General features: G+C 45.2%; 1 protein-coding gene across 2 annotated transcripts; it reads left to right on the top strand.

Moving 5' to 3' along the window:
- The first annotated feature begins 2,718 nt into the window (after positions 1–2,718).
- Positions 2,719–11,338, top strand: nr2f1a (nuclear receptor subfamily 2, group F, member 1a). Of its 2 annotated transcripts, none has more exons than XM_034595310.1 (3): positions 2,719–4,119; positions 5,575–6,099; positions 10,086–11,338. In XM_034595310.1, exons 1-3 carry the CDS (start codon positions 3,687–3,689, stop codon positions 10,358–10,360), a joined length of 1,233 nt encoding a protein of 410 aa, XP_034451201.1. In that variant the 5' UTR covers positions 2,719–3,686; the 3' UTR covers positions 10,361–11,338. The 2 variants fall into 2 exon arrangements, with proteins under 2 accessions (XP_034451201.1, XP_034451200.1); XM_034595309.1 differs by having other exon boundaries at positions 5,572–6,099.
- Positions 11,339–16,118: the final 4,780 nt, after the last annotated feature.

The raw sequence follows: 16,118 nt of genomic DNA, 5'->3' as shown, positions 1-16,118 counted from the left end.
TCCTCACTGCTGCCTTGTCCCACACATAATGTAACTGTGCGTGAGATTTAAATTGAGTGCATTTTAATTTATTATTTACTTGTTTATTTATTTGTTGTATTACTAGTTTGTAAAGAGTGCATTGGGAGATGGGCAGCGGCTGGTCTCCTTCCTCAGCCTTGACACTATCGCTGAGACAAACCGGCTGCTATCGATTCCGTTTTACTTTGTGTTCAAACAACAAATAGCCTCGCAGGTGAGGTGCACGGGACGCGCATTAAAATAATAACAAGAGGTTCCCGTGTCCAGCGGCTCGACAACAAACCAGCCTGTAATAACATGACCACTATCTGATTGTACAAATCAGCTGGAAAACAGAGTCTCCCTAAATGGGACATAAAGTGGAGACAAGATGAGACTGTCCCAGTAAAGAAAGCAAAAAAGTTGTGCATGTGCCTGTGCCCGGGTCGGCTGCCGGGGTTTGGAGTTTAACGGTCATGTGGAGCCGCGCGCAGAGACGTAGCTTTGCGCAGGGAGCCGCGCGCTCGGAGCGCATGGAGAAAGTGTGGAAATAAAACGCGTACTTGCCTGATCTGTGCCGGGGCTTGATCCAGGTGGAAAAAGCTGCTCCTCCGCTGCTCATCGCCGCCTCTGCTGCGGCTTCTCCTCCCTTCAACTGTCCACTTTCTCCCCGTTTTCCCTCGCCGCTCCCCAGCTTTCTATTAGAGCCTCTGTACCCTGCTCCCTATTCGCTGCCCCTCTCACTCTCCACTCTCCTCTCTTCTCCCGCGGAGCCCCCTTTTTTCCCAATCTGTGGAGTTAAATCTTAATGATACACTTACGGAGGAAGAAGGGGGGAAAAAATTCTTTGTCCGATTTAATCTTATTGGTTTCACCTTTTCAAAGAGCCGGAGACATGGCCGGGGAGTTTTCAGTGGAGTGTCCGAGACAGGGACGGGAGAGAGAGCTCTCATGTTGAATACTTAAAAAACAACCCATCCCTCCGATGCCTTTCCAAAGGGGGCACTTGCATATTTGCGCTCCATTGTATCTGCTAATATCTCTGTGTGCGTAAAGATCTGTATACAGACACTTTGATTGTGTATATTCAACAGAAACTTCATGTATTTTAAATGCATATTCTATTATTACAACACGGTGTATTACAATGTTTTGCTGATTATAGAAAAACAACAGTTTCGCCTTTATGTTCCACGTAAATCAAGTGCAATCAAAAGGAGTAGTGCACTTTTGAGCCAGTTTTTATTTTCCTTGTAATTTAACCAATCTATTACTGTTCTTTTTCAAGTTTTTTCCTGGTTATACGTCCTCAACATACAAAATATTGCACTTTGGCACAATAAGTCCCAATAAGGACAAAGAGGAGCCTTTGCGCAAAATGTTTGGCTCGTTTGAATTTTTCGACATCAACTTTTAAGTTTAAAAAATTCATGTTTGATGACTTGTGCATGCATTAACACGAGGCTGTAATTGTACAACGTACGCTAGATGGCAGCGCGATCCAGACATTTCGGAGCTGGAGAGGCAGTCAGCCTGCAGAAGCACTGGTACAAAAACGCCGGAATCCCCCCATGCAAATTCCCAGCAACTTCACATGATTTTGAATTACTGTCATTATTAAGACATAATGTGACACCAGCGCAGTGATTGTGGAGAATACAGGACCTCGGTAATTATTGAATATTGCTTATTGCTCCGTCTATTTATAGAGATTTCCGGCCGCTGGCACGGCATCCCGTTTGTATAACACGCTCTTTCATGCATCAGTCTTCCCATTGACATTTTTCCTCCCTTTATAAGCTCCTTTAAACTAAATTGTAAGTTTTAATCAGCGAGACTGTGCCGATTACAGACAAGGATTTACCGCAATGCGCATGCCAAAGACAAAACAACGTGTGAAAATATAAATCCGCTTCAAACCAATAATGACACCCGTTAATTCTATAATAAAGATACTGGACTCAGACAACCCATTTTTGAAACTTTGGGGGAATTTCGGAGCCAGAGTCCTTCTTTCGCCGCTGCGCACAGTTTTTTTTTTTTTTTTTTTGTATATTTGTCGTGCGTAAAAACCTTTGTCCCCCTCTTTTGCCTTTACCCCGCTTTTTCAGCTATTCTATCCAGGGTTTCTTCCTCTTTTTGGTGACAATAGACGGCCCATACTAATCAGGTTTCAAAGTAAATAGCAGCGCGGGGCGAGCTCAATGTAAATTGTGCCTGTCAGAGCCCCCCAGCCCCTCCAGTCGTACATGGCAACACTACAAAAAATATCCATCCTCGGCTGCGAGTCGGTGCAACGAGTCTGGAAACCTTGGATTTACCCAAACCAGGAGACCGAATCCTCCATCGGGCTCGCGGTGCCTCCACTTGCACTCATCATTGTGAGCGTTATTGCATCAAGTGTTCATTTTTTTAATAAGAAAAAAAGGAATCTCCCCGCGCGCTCCACCGTTTATTTCAAGAAATCGACTCCTTGCAAAATCTACAGATTCGAGCTGCGGCTGGGAACAAGTGGGATTCGCAGGACGCTACATTTTCGGACTTTTTCAGAGAGAAATAATATTCTCTTAAGATTTCAACGCGAGACCCAATGACTTAGGTGGATGGACATTTTTTGCAGTGAATGAACAGAGGGGGACTAACCAATAGAGAGACAGAGAGGGCTTGGCTATAACCTTAGCCTCCCATTTTCTCTCTCTCCCTGTCCCCCCCCTCTCCTCCTCTCCTCCTCTCCTCCTCCTCTATGCAGGGCTCTGGCCAGTCAGTCGCCTTTGATTATCAGTCTCCAGCAGCCCCTCTCTTGGCTCCTTGACATGAGCACCATATAAGGCGCAGCGATCTCCATAGAAACGTGTCAGTTTCAATAGTAGTGTCAAAGTTCACTATATACAGACATTCGCGCAGATCCCCCGTTTCGGAAACATTGCTCTGCTGGTCCTCCCGTTTAAGCGCATTCATTTTTTGGGTCTCTCCTTCTTCTTGCATATTCTATTAGTTGTTGCTGTTTTTCCTCTTCTGCCGCTTCTTGATTTTTTCCAAATCTTTTTTCTCCTCTTCGTATCTGCGTTCCTCCTGCCGGAGAGAGGCGAAACTATACATGGGCACTTCATTCGGCGACGCGGTCTCCTCTCGCTGCTGGGCGAGATGATGAGGTTTATTTAAAGAATATACATGTAAAAAATCCGGCTCTTCAGTTTTTTTCCTCCCAACCCGTGCGGCGAAGACCGGAGCGTAAAGGAGCCAAGGGAAGAAAAGAGAAAGGAATTTATCTCCGCAGCACTTTGGATCGCGTCTTTCCAGCAAAAGGTTTTTTTACTCGCTCCTGCGTCCATGTGAATCGCTCCTGCCTTTTCCTTTGTGGCTATTTTGTATCAAACTGCAATTTGCTACGTCTGGACTCTGGCTTTCCTACAAGATTAGGGATTCCTGAATGGCTGGCTGCAATTTACCTTGGAACTGGCCTCCCGATACTTGCATATCCTGATCGGTGCCTATTCAATCGCTCTCCTGTATTTTGAATGTATTGATCGCGTTGTGCTCGCCTTCTTTACCCCCATCTGAGATTGCGTGTTCCGATTTGACTTTGCACTGCCCCGTCTTACTGAGATCTATTTTTGTTCGAAATCCTCTTCGCTTCATAAACACCGGCGATCATTTCGCTTTATAGCACTTTCCGGGGCCGAGATATGGCAATGGTAGTTAGCGTGTGGCGAGATCCGCAGGAAGACGTGGCCGGAGGACCTCCGAGCGGCCCCAACCCAGCAGCGCAGCCGGCGAGGGAGCAGCAGCAGGCGGCGTCAGCGGCGCCGCACACTCCGCAGACCCCCAGCCAGCCGGGACCCCCGTCCACGCCGGGGACCGCCGGGGAAAAGGGGAGTCAGAATTCTGGACAGAGTCAGCAGCATATTGAATGTGTGGTTTGCGGAGACAAATCGAGCGGCAAACACTATGGCCAGTTCACCTGCGAGGGATGCAAAAGTTTCTTCAAGAGGAGTGTACGGAGGAACTTAACATACTCATGTCGTGCCAATAGGAACTGTCCCATTGACCAGCACCACCGAAACCAGTGCCAATACTGCCGGCTGAAGAAATGTTTAAAAGTGGGAATGCGCCGGGAAGGTGAATATATATATATATATTAATACATATTTTTTTTAAAACCCAGTCATGATTACGCATCCTAGCAGCAGACGTACAGGGCTGCCATGTTGCATTAAGGTCACAGGCTACACGGCCGGGCATACTGCAGACTCCATCCATGTTTTTGAGGGATGTTTGCATGAATGGTGAGTCTCTGTGTGGTTGTGTGTGAGACAGGAGGGTAAAAGGCCAGCGCAGCCACAGCAGTTATATGCTTGTGAATGCGGGTCGCCCCGAACAAAGCGGCTCGTCTGGTTGACCCTTTTATTTTGTTTTTTCTTGCAGACAAAACGCTGCCATTATCAAACACGGGCATTACGCTCATAACAGGCCCGTTTTACGCATAGGTTTTAGAGCAGAAGAGGTGTTGTGTGAAAGTGTGTGTGTGTGTGTGTGTGTGTGTGTGTGTGTGAGTGTGTGTGTGTGTGTGTGTGTGTGTGTGTGAGAGAGAGAGAGAGAGACAGAGTGTGTGTGCAAGGCTAATAGTCCCTTTCAGAAGTATGTGCAGCTAACTTATTTATAATAGTACAGTGGGGTTTGTGATCTGTGTGTGTACATGTAAAATGCACACACTCCAAACCCCACGTCTGTCTCCAGCTCCCTGTGCAGACTAGACAGCCCAGACACTGAATAATGCCGCTGAAGTTGTTCATGGCTAATTGTTTTGCCTGGTGTATTACAGGCCGTGGAACAACTTTCCTCCCCACGTTAAGTGTTTGATTCCAATTTATGCAAACATCCCTCATTTAAAATCCACTATTTGTGGCACACGCTGCAAGCCCACGTATAACGCACCCTGACTTACATTAATATTTAATTTTAATACCAAACAATGGCTGAAATCCTTTTATTCCCAGCTGATCCTTTGATGTGGCTAAAATGTACAAATGTGGCTGCATTTAACTGTAATTATCAATCCTATTTATAATATGTTTGACCACGATAGGTAATTATTCAAATTAACAAAAACCAAGCAAAATATAGAGCTAAAGTAAAGAAGTAGGCTACTGAGTGCAATAGGCTCTCGTGCCTCAAAATGTTGATACTAATAATTTGGCAATTTTACTTTAGGGCAGCAGAAAGTGTGTGTGTGTGTTTTCCGTGTAAAAGTGATTTGTGTTTTCATTTTTCTGCCCCCAGCCCATGTAGCCTGCGTTCCTAAATGCAAATGCTGTCAGTGTTTAGGTTGAGGGACACAGCACATCTGTTGTGATGAGATATTTACGTTGTCGATAACATAATCTGGAATAATATAGTCGTGCAGACAGCACATACTAGTCAATATGTTTAGAGAAGCGTGCTGAATTGAGATTTGTGTGCATGCCGTTTCAGTGAGCAGAAGCACACAGGCTGTAGCCTGCAGGACTCTTGTAACACAATGTTTATCAGTCCTGGATGCACATTTCCTCTTTTTCTCTTTCTTTTTGTTAGCGGTTCAGCGAGGACGAATGCCTCCAACCCAGCCCAACCCAGGCCAGTACGCGCTGACGAACGGGGACCCTCTGAATGGCCATTGCTATCTGTCCGGATACATCTCGTTATTGCTGCGGGCCGAGCCTTACCCGACGTCCCGCTACGGGAGCCAGTGCATGCAGCCCAACAATATCATGGGCATCGAGAACATCTGCGAGCTGGCTGCTCGCTTGCTCTTCAGCGCCGTGGAGTGGGCGAGAAACATCCCTTTCTTTCCCGACCTGCAGATCACCGACCAGGTGTCCCTTCTCAGGCTGACGTGGAGCGAGTTGTTTGTGCTTAACGCGGCCCAGTGCTCCATGCCACTGCATGTGGCCCCTCTGCTCGCCGCGGCAGGCCTCCACGCCTCCCCGATGTCCGCGGACCGCGTCGTGGCTTTCATGGATCACATCCGGATCTTCCAGGAGCAAGTGGAGAAGCTTAAGACGCTGCACGTAGACTCGGCAGAGTACAGCTGCCTGAAGGCCATCGTGCTTTTCACATCAGGTGGGTGTCCAACATGTCACATATAGGAACATGTCTATAATCAAATGAGGCCTAGTTACACTCAGGGTTACTGGGAGTGAGGAGCGGGACGCAGCACTGTGGCATCAGGGAGGTGGCTGTCAAAGACACGCTGGTCACAAATCTGACTTTACGAGATGTTTGTGTTGCCGATGGAATAGCTATTTTGTCAACAGCTTGCTACATATCCACTTACATGCATTCCCATGTCAGTTGTAGCCGCAGCATAAGACGTGTAAACAAATCCAGATTGAGTGAGCGCGTCAAGTTTTAAGTGTAACACTCACTTCAGTGCTTTTTTTAAAATAGGTGGCCACTGACAGTCTCATACGTGTAAATATTTTATAATTACTCAGATAAAGTTTTTTGGACTCGTCGAAGCTCAGAGCGAGAATGTAGGTTCGCGGCCATAAATTTTGGAACAGGTGTCAAATAATTGTGCGTAAAGATGAAATAGTCCATCACTGGGTGATATATGACAGCTGATGCGTTTATGAGTGTTGTCGCGTGCTTTTATCCTTGTTTTGCGTGCACAAACACATGTCTTAGGGGGGTAGGAAATAATCCTTAGCAGACTGAGATCAAAAAGACTGATGGAAGTTGAATCCTATGTCAGTGCATCGCTTCTGCAGGACGCAGGGTAACGCTGCTGTCGCCTATAGATGGTTTGTAGATTCGTCCTGGGTGACCTATTAATTTTCCCTGCAAGTGAGGATTGTTCCTCTTTACGCGCACGCTCTCAAAAGTCACCGGCAGTAATTTTCAAAAGTAACCTACATTGTTGATAGCATAATTGATGGCAAGGTCCTAAAGGTCCTCATTTACTCTCGGTGCGTAATTTAGATGCTATTTCGGAGATGGTTGTGTACACTCGGTGCCATTAGGCCTGTTATGTCAGGGGAGTCCTGTGATGATGGGGAGGAAGAGGAAAAGTCCTAATTCACTCACTCACAGGCCCCAAACTACTTGTGAACTTATCTCGAAGTTTATACCTCGTCGTCTCGTATTTGGCCCATTACAAAATTCTGTAACACGGACGAACATAATCTATAATTGGACACGTTCATGATAAAATATTAAGTTTTAATGTAGTTTTCAGATTTGGATTTTTAATCAAATAATTCCCACTTTCAATATCCCTAGCGTCTCAACTCAATTTTATATTGAAGGTGGTTACACTTGTATTCCAGCATATTTCAATTATTATTGTTTACTACTTATTGTCACAGGAATCTACACATTAATACATTAACTCCACTGTTTTAATATTAAATTAAATTAAATTAAATTAAATTATATTATATTATATTATATTATATTATATTATATTATATTATATTATATTATGTAAAAAGTCTTTCATATAATTCTATAAAATTGTCTAACAGTGTATAGGTGATAATAAGCTCAATGTAATGAGGATCTAAATTAGAGTTAAGTTAGAGTTCTCCCCAAACTTGGAAGTAGGAACACACTGATTGTACTAAACCACTTTCAATGCTCATTGTTCCATTCAGTCGAATGTCACATAGGTTTTTCCTACAGTTAGAATACTTTGTATTTTTACTATTTTTAGTTTCAGGAGCCACAATAACTACTTTCAGTTTCAGGGGGTTGGAAGTTAAATTGACACGCCAACATTTCGAACGCAAACTGAGACGTAAATATATGTTTTAACACAAATAAGTGCGTATTTTCCCTCAGTGGCCGTCCTTAAGGAACACGACAGCCTGTTAGATTCACTTTGCTCGCTATTAGTGCGCTCATCCTGTAATATCTCCTCGTGCACTGACACATTTGACCATATTTTCCTAATGCACGGCGCATCAGTAACTCACCGCAGACCCACACCCAGAGAAACTCCATACGCACATTAACGTTGAACTCCATGTATTTCTAACACATCACTTAGTTATAGGTTGGTGGGCTAATACTGGTGTTGGCTATAACAAGTCACGTGGCTCTCTGCCAGGAGCGCGGTGGAATTGTTTTGCCTTTAATAACAACAGACTTATCGGTGTTTTGTGCGTAAATAACGGTAACCGGGCGAAACTCTATTTCAGCACAGTTCAGCTTCATTGTCTTACATTAACTTCTTATCCACATGTGTCTGCTGCAGCCAACCTCCCAGCAGCAATAGTCGTTTGCAAATCTGGAAGCTATCTGTTCGCATGTCCCAGCCTATTGGGGGCTGTGGGGTGCAGGGTTGCAGGCAGGCCTTATGGAGAACTATGGGGTGTCTTTGACCAGCTTTCCCTTGACACATACATTCAACTGCAGCCCCTTCCCCGCGACGCTTTGAACTCCCCACGTATCGCTGAGTTGCAACAGTCGTGCCAAGTTTTATAATTTACAAGAGAAATCTCCAAATGTAATTAATTTCCACCCTATCGATCGTTGTAGATTTTGAAAAGGGACACTCAGCGTTAATCCACAGGGGGATTTGCATACGTGGGGGCGCTGACCGGCCCGGACGGAGGTCACACTAAATCACCCCGAGATCTGCGCGTTGCCCCGGGTTCATAAGGTTATTGTGTCTGGCCACAGTGAGTTATACCACTGAGAAAAAAATCACGAATAGGCTTAAAAGCATCTGCCCGGTGTTTAATGTGGTGCTTGAAAACTAAAGCTGTCTTCCCTGTGTCGTTTGTGGAATAAAAAGCACAGCTCAATACAGAATCTCTTAAGGACAGCCTGGGACTCCATGTGGGACCATGCAGCCGACACCAGCGGTTATGCTGCCTGCCTTTACAGCAGTTTATAAGCAGTAGAACACGCATGCTTGGGCTGTGTGAAAAACAGGCTGAAACACTGGAATACACTAACAAGCCTTTTATGCTTTTGTCTATATCCGAGCGTGGCTGCACAACCCACCAGTGAGCACCAAAAACGCACGGGCTCGCCTGCGCCCGCTGCACAGGCTCATTTTCTGACGTTTTATGTCGCTTGGTACGCGACTATTGACTTCACTTCCTGCTAATAAATGTGATCGCTTCCAGCGGCCCCGTGTCCTATAGGCTCCACGGAGGAAAAAACAGGCCAAGGCTGGTCTATGGAGAGAAGAGCAGCGAAATGACTTAACAGCTTACGCGCGGAGTAATTAGGTCACATTACATCCAGTGCAATTTCAGATTCATCAGTGCCGTTTATGTTTCCTTATACTTGAATCCCCAGAGTCCAGACATGAAGAGCAGCGGCCTTCAGGCCTGGAGCTGCACTATATGCCACCCTGCCCCATCACTTCTCCCCCCACCCCCCACCCCTCAACACTGTTTCCATTGCATTTAACTGCATATTCGGGTTGACTGTTGTACGAGGACAGCAGCAGATATATATATATATGTGTCCTCCCCAGTGTTGTGCAAAGCCCTTGTCCAGCAGCAAGCCGCTTGTTTGCTCTGTATGACAGTCCCACCAGTCCCACTGGCTCGGTGTGATGTAGCATGTTTGGCCAGTGTGTTTGTTCATTCCACTTTGTCAATAGCACGTAAAGGCTGATGTTGAATGATAACCAGAGTGCTTTTGCAGGATGTAAATTGGGGAAGGCAAAGTGTGCTCCCAGGCAGAGTCAAGCTCCACGTGAGGCTAAAAAAATACATATATGACCACGTGGGTTTGCGTTTTCGTCACAAAACACGAGTATTTAAATGCAATAACTTTTAAAATAATTATAATGGAAAAAGTGAGTTGTCTTTTTCATACCGCTGCTTCTCTCCAGCCCTGCGCGCTTCTCTGCGTGTTTGGTGACATAGGAGGCTGATTTATTTAAAATACATATATAATTTTAATAATGCATTTGACTTCTACACATATTGTTTCTTGTTTGTTCCTGGAAATGTAGAAGTTTGAGGGGAAATAAACTCATGTCAGAATCAGCTTCTTTTCCACAGCATGATGTACCTTGGTTTTTTAAGGGAATTGACAAATCTAACCACAGTCTTCTTTGTGTGTGTGTGTGTGTTCCACAGACGCCTGTGGCCTGTCGGACGCAGCTCACATCGAGAGCCTCCAGGAGAAGTCCCAGTGCGCCCTGGAGGAGTACGTGAGGAGCCAGTACCCGAACCAGCCAAGCCGCTTTGGGAAGCTCCTGCTGCGGCTGCCCTCTCTGCGCACCGTCTCCTCATCGGTAATCGAGCAGCTGTTCTTCGTCCGCTTGGTAGGTAAAACTCCTATTGAAACCCTCATCAGGGATATGCTATTATCCGGGAGCAGCTTCAACTGGCCTTACATGTCCATCCAATGATCCTAATATGAAAGTGGAAAAAAGAGAGGGAAAAAAGGACCAAAATTCTGCGCCCCTCCGCCCATCCTCCTCCAAGAAGACTATATATAGGACCTTTTCTGCGAAACTTGGAAGACATAACTTTTTTCTGTCTTCTGGGACTGTGATGGAATACATAATGTACAGAAAAATATCGGAACTGGACTTTACGGCTGTGTAAATCCACCCTCATCTTCAAGAACAATACTCTTCATTTTGTAAAATACTAGTCTTTATTTTCCTTTTTTTTTTTTTGTAAAAAATACAAATAAAATGAAAAACATCATATGCGCAGTAAGAAAAAAAGAATCAAGACTTAGCGGGAAAATAATGTTTCCAAGCAATTATAAGAATTGTCCTGTGTCTATGTACCTCTCTGTTTTGTATTTTTTCTGGTTCTAAACCAGGGTTTCTGTGATTCTATACTAATAATTTTTTGATATAACCTTTTGCTTCTTATAATGAGTGCGATATATGTTGTCGAAGCTATGTTCTCCAAGAATTAAAATTGAAGTGAGAATTTAAAAACAGAAAAATAAAGAAATTTAGACGAATAAGAAACAGTCTAATCGCTATGACAATATCAACACTGATGGTTGAACTTTTTTTTTCCTTAATTGATGCGATGGACCTGCAACAGCAGCAGCAGCAGCAGCAAACTGACCTCCAGGACATTTTTACTGAGAGGACCGTCTGGGGCGCCTTTCCCCCGGGCCACGAATGCTCGTGGAGTCGATCATCAGTCAAAGAGGAGAGACATGAAAATCAAAAGCACTTTTAATATATCATTTCAAAATACATTTTGTTTGTTTCGTCTTGGAAGAAATTTTCATTGTTTCTTGAATTTTATTGGTTGTTGCCTTCAATTTGCTTACTCCATGATGCAGCTTTTTGCAGAAGGGTCGGTTGATGAAGTTGTGTGATGGTGACTGTACTATTAAAAAAAGAAATAGGCAACGATGTCTCCTTCTCAAGCATTTTCCTGGAAGCGATTGTCAAGATTCTCGGGCTTGTTTTACTCTGTGTGGCTCCTATGAGGGGAAAAAAAGCGTTAACGTGCAGCCTATATACAGCTGAGTCTGTACCCTGCGATGCCCTGCACCTAATTCCCGAGTACACTGTTTACCTCCATTACACCTACCAGTGAAAACGAGGTGCTACACGGGATTAAGAGTGGTAATTACACAACGCGTGCATGCCTTATATTTCCACAAACTCACTGACATAACTGGCAATGCGAGCACAAAGGAGGAGAGGCTGCGAGGAACCATATACAGCAATGAGCCCTGTGACAACCTGCGAGCGCATTAATGTTTAATATTTTCCCCAGACAGCCGAGGGAAGCCTGCGCACCACACAGAGCCACCTCTATCCTACCTCCTGTGGCTTAATCAAGGTGATTCTCCACAAACCAAACAATATTCCCCCCTCTCTCTCTCTCTCTCTCTCTCTCTCTCTCTCTCTCTCCCCCTTTCTTTCTCTCTCTCCACCCCTGTTCTTTCAAAAAAAAAAAACGCACCGCCTTGACGAGTGCATGGCTCGGTATTGATGTGGGCGTCGTTTGGCAAAAGGGTTAGGCCCCGCTGCAAAGCTGCTGTGATATGCGTGATCAATCTGGAAAATGTATTTTACAGCATGTAAGCCAGTCGATAGGAACACCGAGTGTGATGCATTGTGTGGGAATGGAGAGGAGGAAGGAGAGAGAGAGAGAGAGAGAGAGGCAGAGAGACTATGGAGGGAGGCAGTGGAGACACAATTTAGAGGGGAAACGTGTACGTGTTGTGTGTGCGTGTGTGCGCGCGTGTGTGTGCGCGTGTGCGTGTGTGCGTGTGCGTGTGTGTGTGTGTGTGACGCAAAGACAGAAAGAGATGTGGCCTTGGTTTTGCCTGATACATTCAGAGTGTAATGAGTACATCGATAAGTCCTCAATGTGTTAGATGGGTTACATGGAGTTTGTGTCCTTGCATTGGTCCGTCTCAGTGTGTGCGTGTGTGTGTGTGTGAGTGTGTGTGTGTGTGTGTGAGTCCCCTCTTTTTGTGTCTCCATACTCGCAAATGACGAAGCCCAGTTATGGACCTGGATCCATCCATCCATCCCTGTCGTTACTGCGTTATACACACACACACACACACACACACACACACACACACACACACACACACACACACACACACACACACACACTCACTCACACCTTCCAGTGCTAAATGTGATAAACTGGAGGGCGTTATGAAGAAGGAGAAAATGGGGTTTCGGTGTGACAATTATTAAATTTGCCTGTTAGTCGTCCCCTCTTCATCGTCGGACGTGTTGCTTGTGCGCCATATTGCCCACGTCTCCCTCTGCGCGAGGGACAGGAGGACAGGAGCAGAACTGCATGTATAGCAAAGGCTGAATTTCAAAACGCCATATTTGTTATCTGCCTTGTAGGATAGAGGGGGGAGGGGAATCTGTGCCCGTGGGTTATTTGTTTGCGTTGCCTTGTCTCGTTCGGAGGCTACAGTATTAAGGCATTCATTATAGTGGGCGCTGGTTGGAGTGATGCTACGGGTCTGTGCGTCAGGTTTGTCCTCAGATGCTCTCTCTCTCCCTCACAAGAACACAGTTTTGGACTCTCGTGATTAATGTGACACATTGTACCTGTTAGCCCTCCAGTCTGCGCAGTGTGCAGCAGCGGGTCAGTTGTCACGCAGCCTTGATGTTGCTTACTACACGAACACAAAAGTGGTATTTCTTCAGGTGATATCGTTATGGTGGAAAAATAATCCCCCCCCCTGCAGCCGGCGGTCAGGTGCAAGTTGCAGAATAAACCAGGGGCCTTTCTCTGCGTCACGCTGGAGCCACGACATGCTGAATTACATTAAAAATAAATAAACAGACACAAAACCATCAAATCTTACAACAGACAATTACTGAAGCTCACTAATTATTTAGCGTGTTTGTCTGTTTGTTACATTTTCCTGGGCAGCAAGTGAGAATAAATATTTGTGTATTTTTTTTTCAAGGAGGATGAATATGGCGTCACCGTGGCCATCATCCCAAACAGCCCAGGTCCGGGTTGTTCTGTGCAGATCTGGACTAAATTGTTTGCTGGGTTATTAAACGCAGCTTTCAGCCGGTTGTCTCCCCATAATGTATTCTAAATCCCTCCAGAGCAACTATCTTTTATCCTCCCGCTGAGAGCATTCTGTTACACAATTGTTACACTACGGGCTATATAAAGCAATAGTTCAAAAACACGTGAAATTGTGGCATGTGTTCCTAATTAACGATTTCTGTCCAGGCGATACAAGCAAAAGCACAGGAGGACTCTAGGAAAAGTGGTATTTTCTATTTAGGCTGTGGACCATATTCCACTGTCTCCACTCTGACAGAAGCTCAAATTAGTGCGTTACGCAACACTTCAAATATTCAAACAATACGCTTCAAATATCATCTTTATTTTTATTTGATTTTTTTTCCACCAGACGTTTATCATCCTCGGATGTGATGACAACATGATTAGTGCTCATGGTGAATTAAATAAAGGGAAATGGATGAGGAACAAAGTGCAGAGTAAATGCACCGTCAGGTCGGACTGTGGCTGCGGCGGGTAAAGGAGATGGATATGTGGCACACTATAGGCCCCATTTGTGTCTGTAATTTCGGAAACTCCGGTTACCAGAGTGTTAGTACGAAATGAGTTAAATAACCATTTACCTTTGTCTGGTTTCATTCATCAAACCACAAGTGGAGGACTCCTAACACGAGGGGGCTATTTGTTTGCTTTACACAAGCAGCTGGGTGCGATTTCACGTTTGAGATATCTGTCTGAAAGCGAAACATTTATTATCCCAAGTTGTCAGCGAACCTATTTCTCCAAAAAAAACCTCAATGCAAGCCAATGGGTTTCTATGCAGCGGTGGAAATGTCCTATTGGCGTTACACGTCACTTCATTTCACTTAGAGTAGCCTGGTTTCCCCGGTCACATTTGACAAATACTGTTGTTTGAGACAATAACAATTTCCAAATAGCTGCTCCGCGTATGAATGGGGGGCCCTGTGAAGTATGACACGGCTTATTCCTCATAGTGTCTTGTGCGTAAAAATGATGACAGCAGCAGACAACAAGTGCTGCGCGCCGCTCGTCTGCCCCGCACCTCATCCACGCGAGCCTGCAAAATGGCTGGGAACGGCATACATACAGGGGAGGACACATGTCCATAAACTAAATGGATTTCCGTGAGGTGTGCGCGTTATATCTGAGCAAACAGCCCGAGTTGCATGTTGTATTGGCTGCACACAGTCAATGAAGAGAGCCACGTCTTATGATTACAACGCGCTGCTCTGAGATCTGTCCGCGGACCTTATAGGCAACCTCCATGGATCAAATCCAGCCCTGCAGGGTATATGAACTATCCCTGGATGTGAATGTAACATAAGGGGACCGCATCCCAGGGGCGCCTCCCTGTGCGCGTGTCTGTGCGCACACGCAAGTTTCCAATGATTGTCGCAACTGTATAGGCAGCAGGGTTTTTTTTATACATACGTGTGAGGTCCCTCTGTATGTATGTGTGCGGGCGCGTTCTTTGCATGCCCGTGCGTAAAAGCGTGTAGCCACCAAGCGTACGTACGCGTGTGTGCGCGCGCTACCGGCCGAGTGAGAGAGAGGGAGAGAGAGAGAGAGAGAGAGAGGGAGAGAGAGAGAGAGAGAGAGAGAGAGAGAGAGAGAGAGAGAGAGAGAGAGAGGTGGTTGTGAGAAAGCCCGGATCGCTGTGTAAGCGGATCCCTTTGTGTTGATTTAGGAAGACGTCTGCTGTATATAACGTTCAAGGCTGATAATATCATTGCCTGGCCAGATAAATAAAGCATTGGCCAAAACCATCGGGTCAGCTATCGATCCGATTTTTCTCCCCGAGAGAGAGAGCGAAAGAGAGCGAAAGAGAGGGAGACAGAGGGGCGGGGATGGAGGGTGAGAGGGGAATAGGAGGAGAGGGGGGGGGATTGAGAGAGAAAGAGAGAGAGAAAGGGAGAGAGACCTCACTCATTAGCATTCCACAGCCATGGACTAAACGCTGACAACTAACAGAGATATCCAGCTCTACACCACTGCATGCATTTTCCCCCCTTTGTCTTCTTCCCCCTGGCCCTTCATTTCCAGCGGACAGATCTCTCGTCACAGCCAACACATTTTTATTTATGCCTTCTCCACTCATGCTTTTTTTCTGTGCACGAATGGACCCCGTGCACAAGAGAGAAACCCTTCCAGTAAAACACAGAGAGAGAGAGAGAGAGAGAGAGAGGAGGGGGTGATGTTGTAAAAGCTGTGCAGAAGTGACAGCGCTAAGCACACAGGCTTTCCTTGGGAGGGATACAATTGTGTGTGACTTGACAAAATAGAAGTAGAGACGTTAAAAATCGCAACCTTAACTGCTTTTAATTAGATATTTGAGGATGACAAAATAACAGAGCCTTTACATTTCATCGTGAGAATGTTGATTATTCAAATTCAACAGTATTATAATATTCTTTACACGTAGGTTGGGTTTTTCTTTGGTTTTCGAACATTTGCTGAATATTTTGTATCTTTAAAAGTTGTTTTGGCGTAATCCTTTATGAATCCTTTATTAATCCTTTATTAATCCTTTATTATTCGTATTCGCCAAAAGCTGTAGGACAAAATAAGCATTTCACCCGAAGAGCAAAAGCAGTAAATTCAAAATCTTTCATGTTTGAAAAGTTCAAGTTGTGTTTTTGCATT

The sequence above is a fragment of the Hippoglossus hippoglossus genome, chromosome 9 (assembly GCF_009819705.1).
Source record: "Hippoglossus hippoglossus isolate fHipHip1 chromosome 9, fHipHip1.pri, whole genome shotgun sequence".
Taxonomy (NCBI): Eukaryota; Metazoa; Chordata; class Actinopteri; order Pleuronectiformes; family Pleuronectidae; genus Hippoglossus; species Hippoglossus hippoglossus.
The sequence above is the reverse complement of the archived record's forward strand: the minus strand, read 5'-3'. Positions and strand labels throughout refer to the sequence as shown.

What these genes read in the sequence shown, in the direction of transcription:
- nr2f1a (XM_034595309.1), top strand. Translation starts at nt 3,687, where the DNA reads ATGGCAATGGTAGTTAGCGTGTGGCGAGATCCGCAGGAAGACGTGGCC. An exon ending in AGTGGGAATGCGCCGGGAAG is followed by an intron (nt 4,120 to 5,571) that starts GTGAATATATAT and finishes TCTTTTTGTTAG; the next exon opens with CGGTTCAGCGAGGACGAATG. An exon ending in CATCGTGCTTTTCACATCAG is followed by an intron (nt 6,100 to 10,085) that starts GTGGGTGTCCAA and finishes TGTGTTCCACAG; the next exon opens with ACGCCTGTGGCCTGTCGGAC.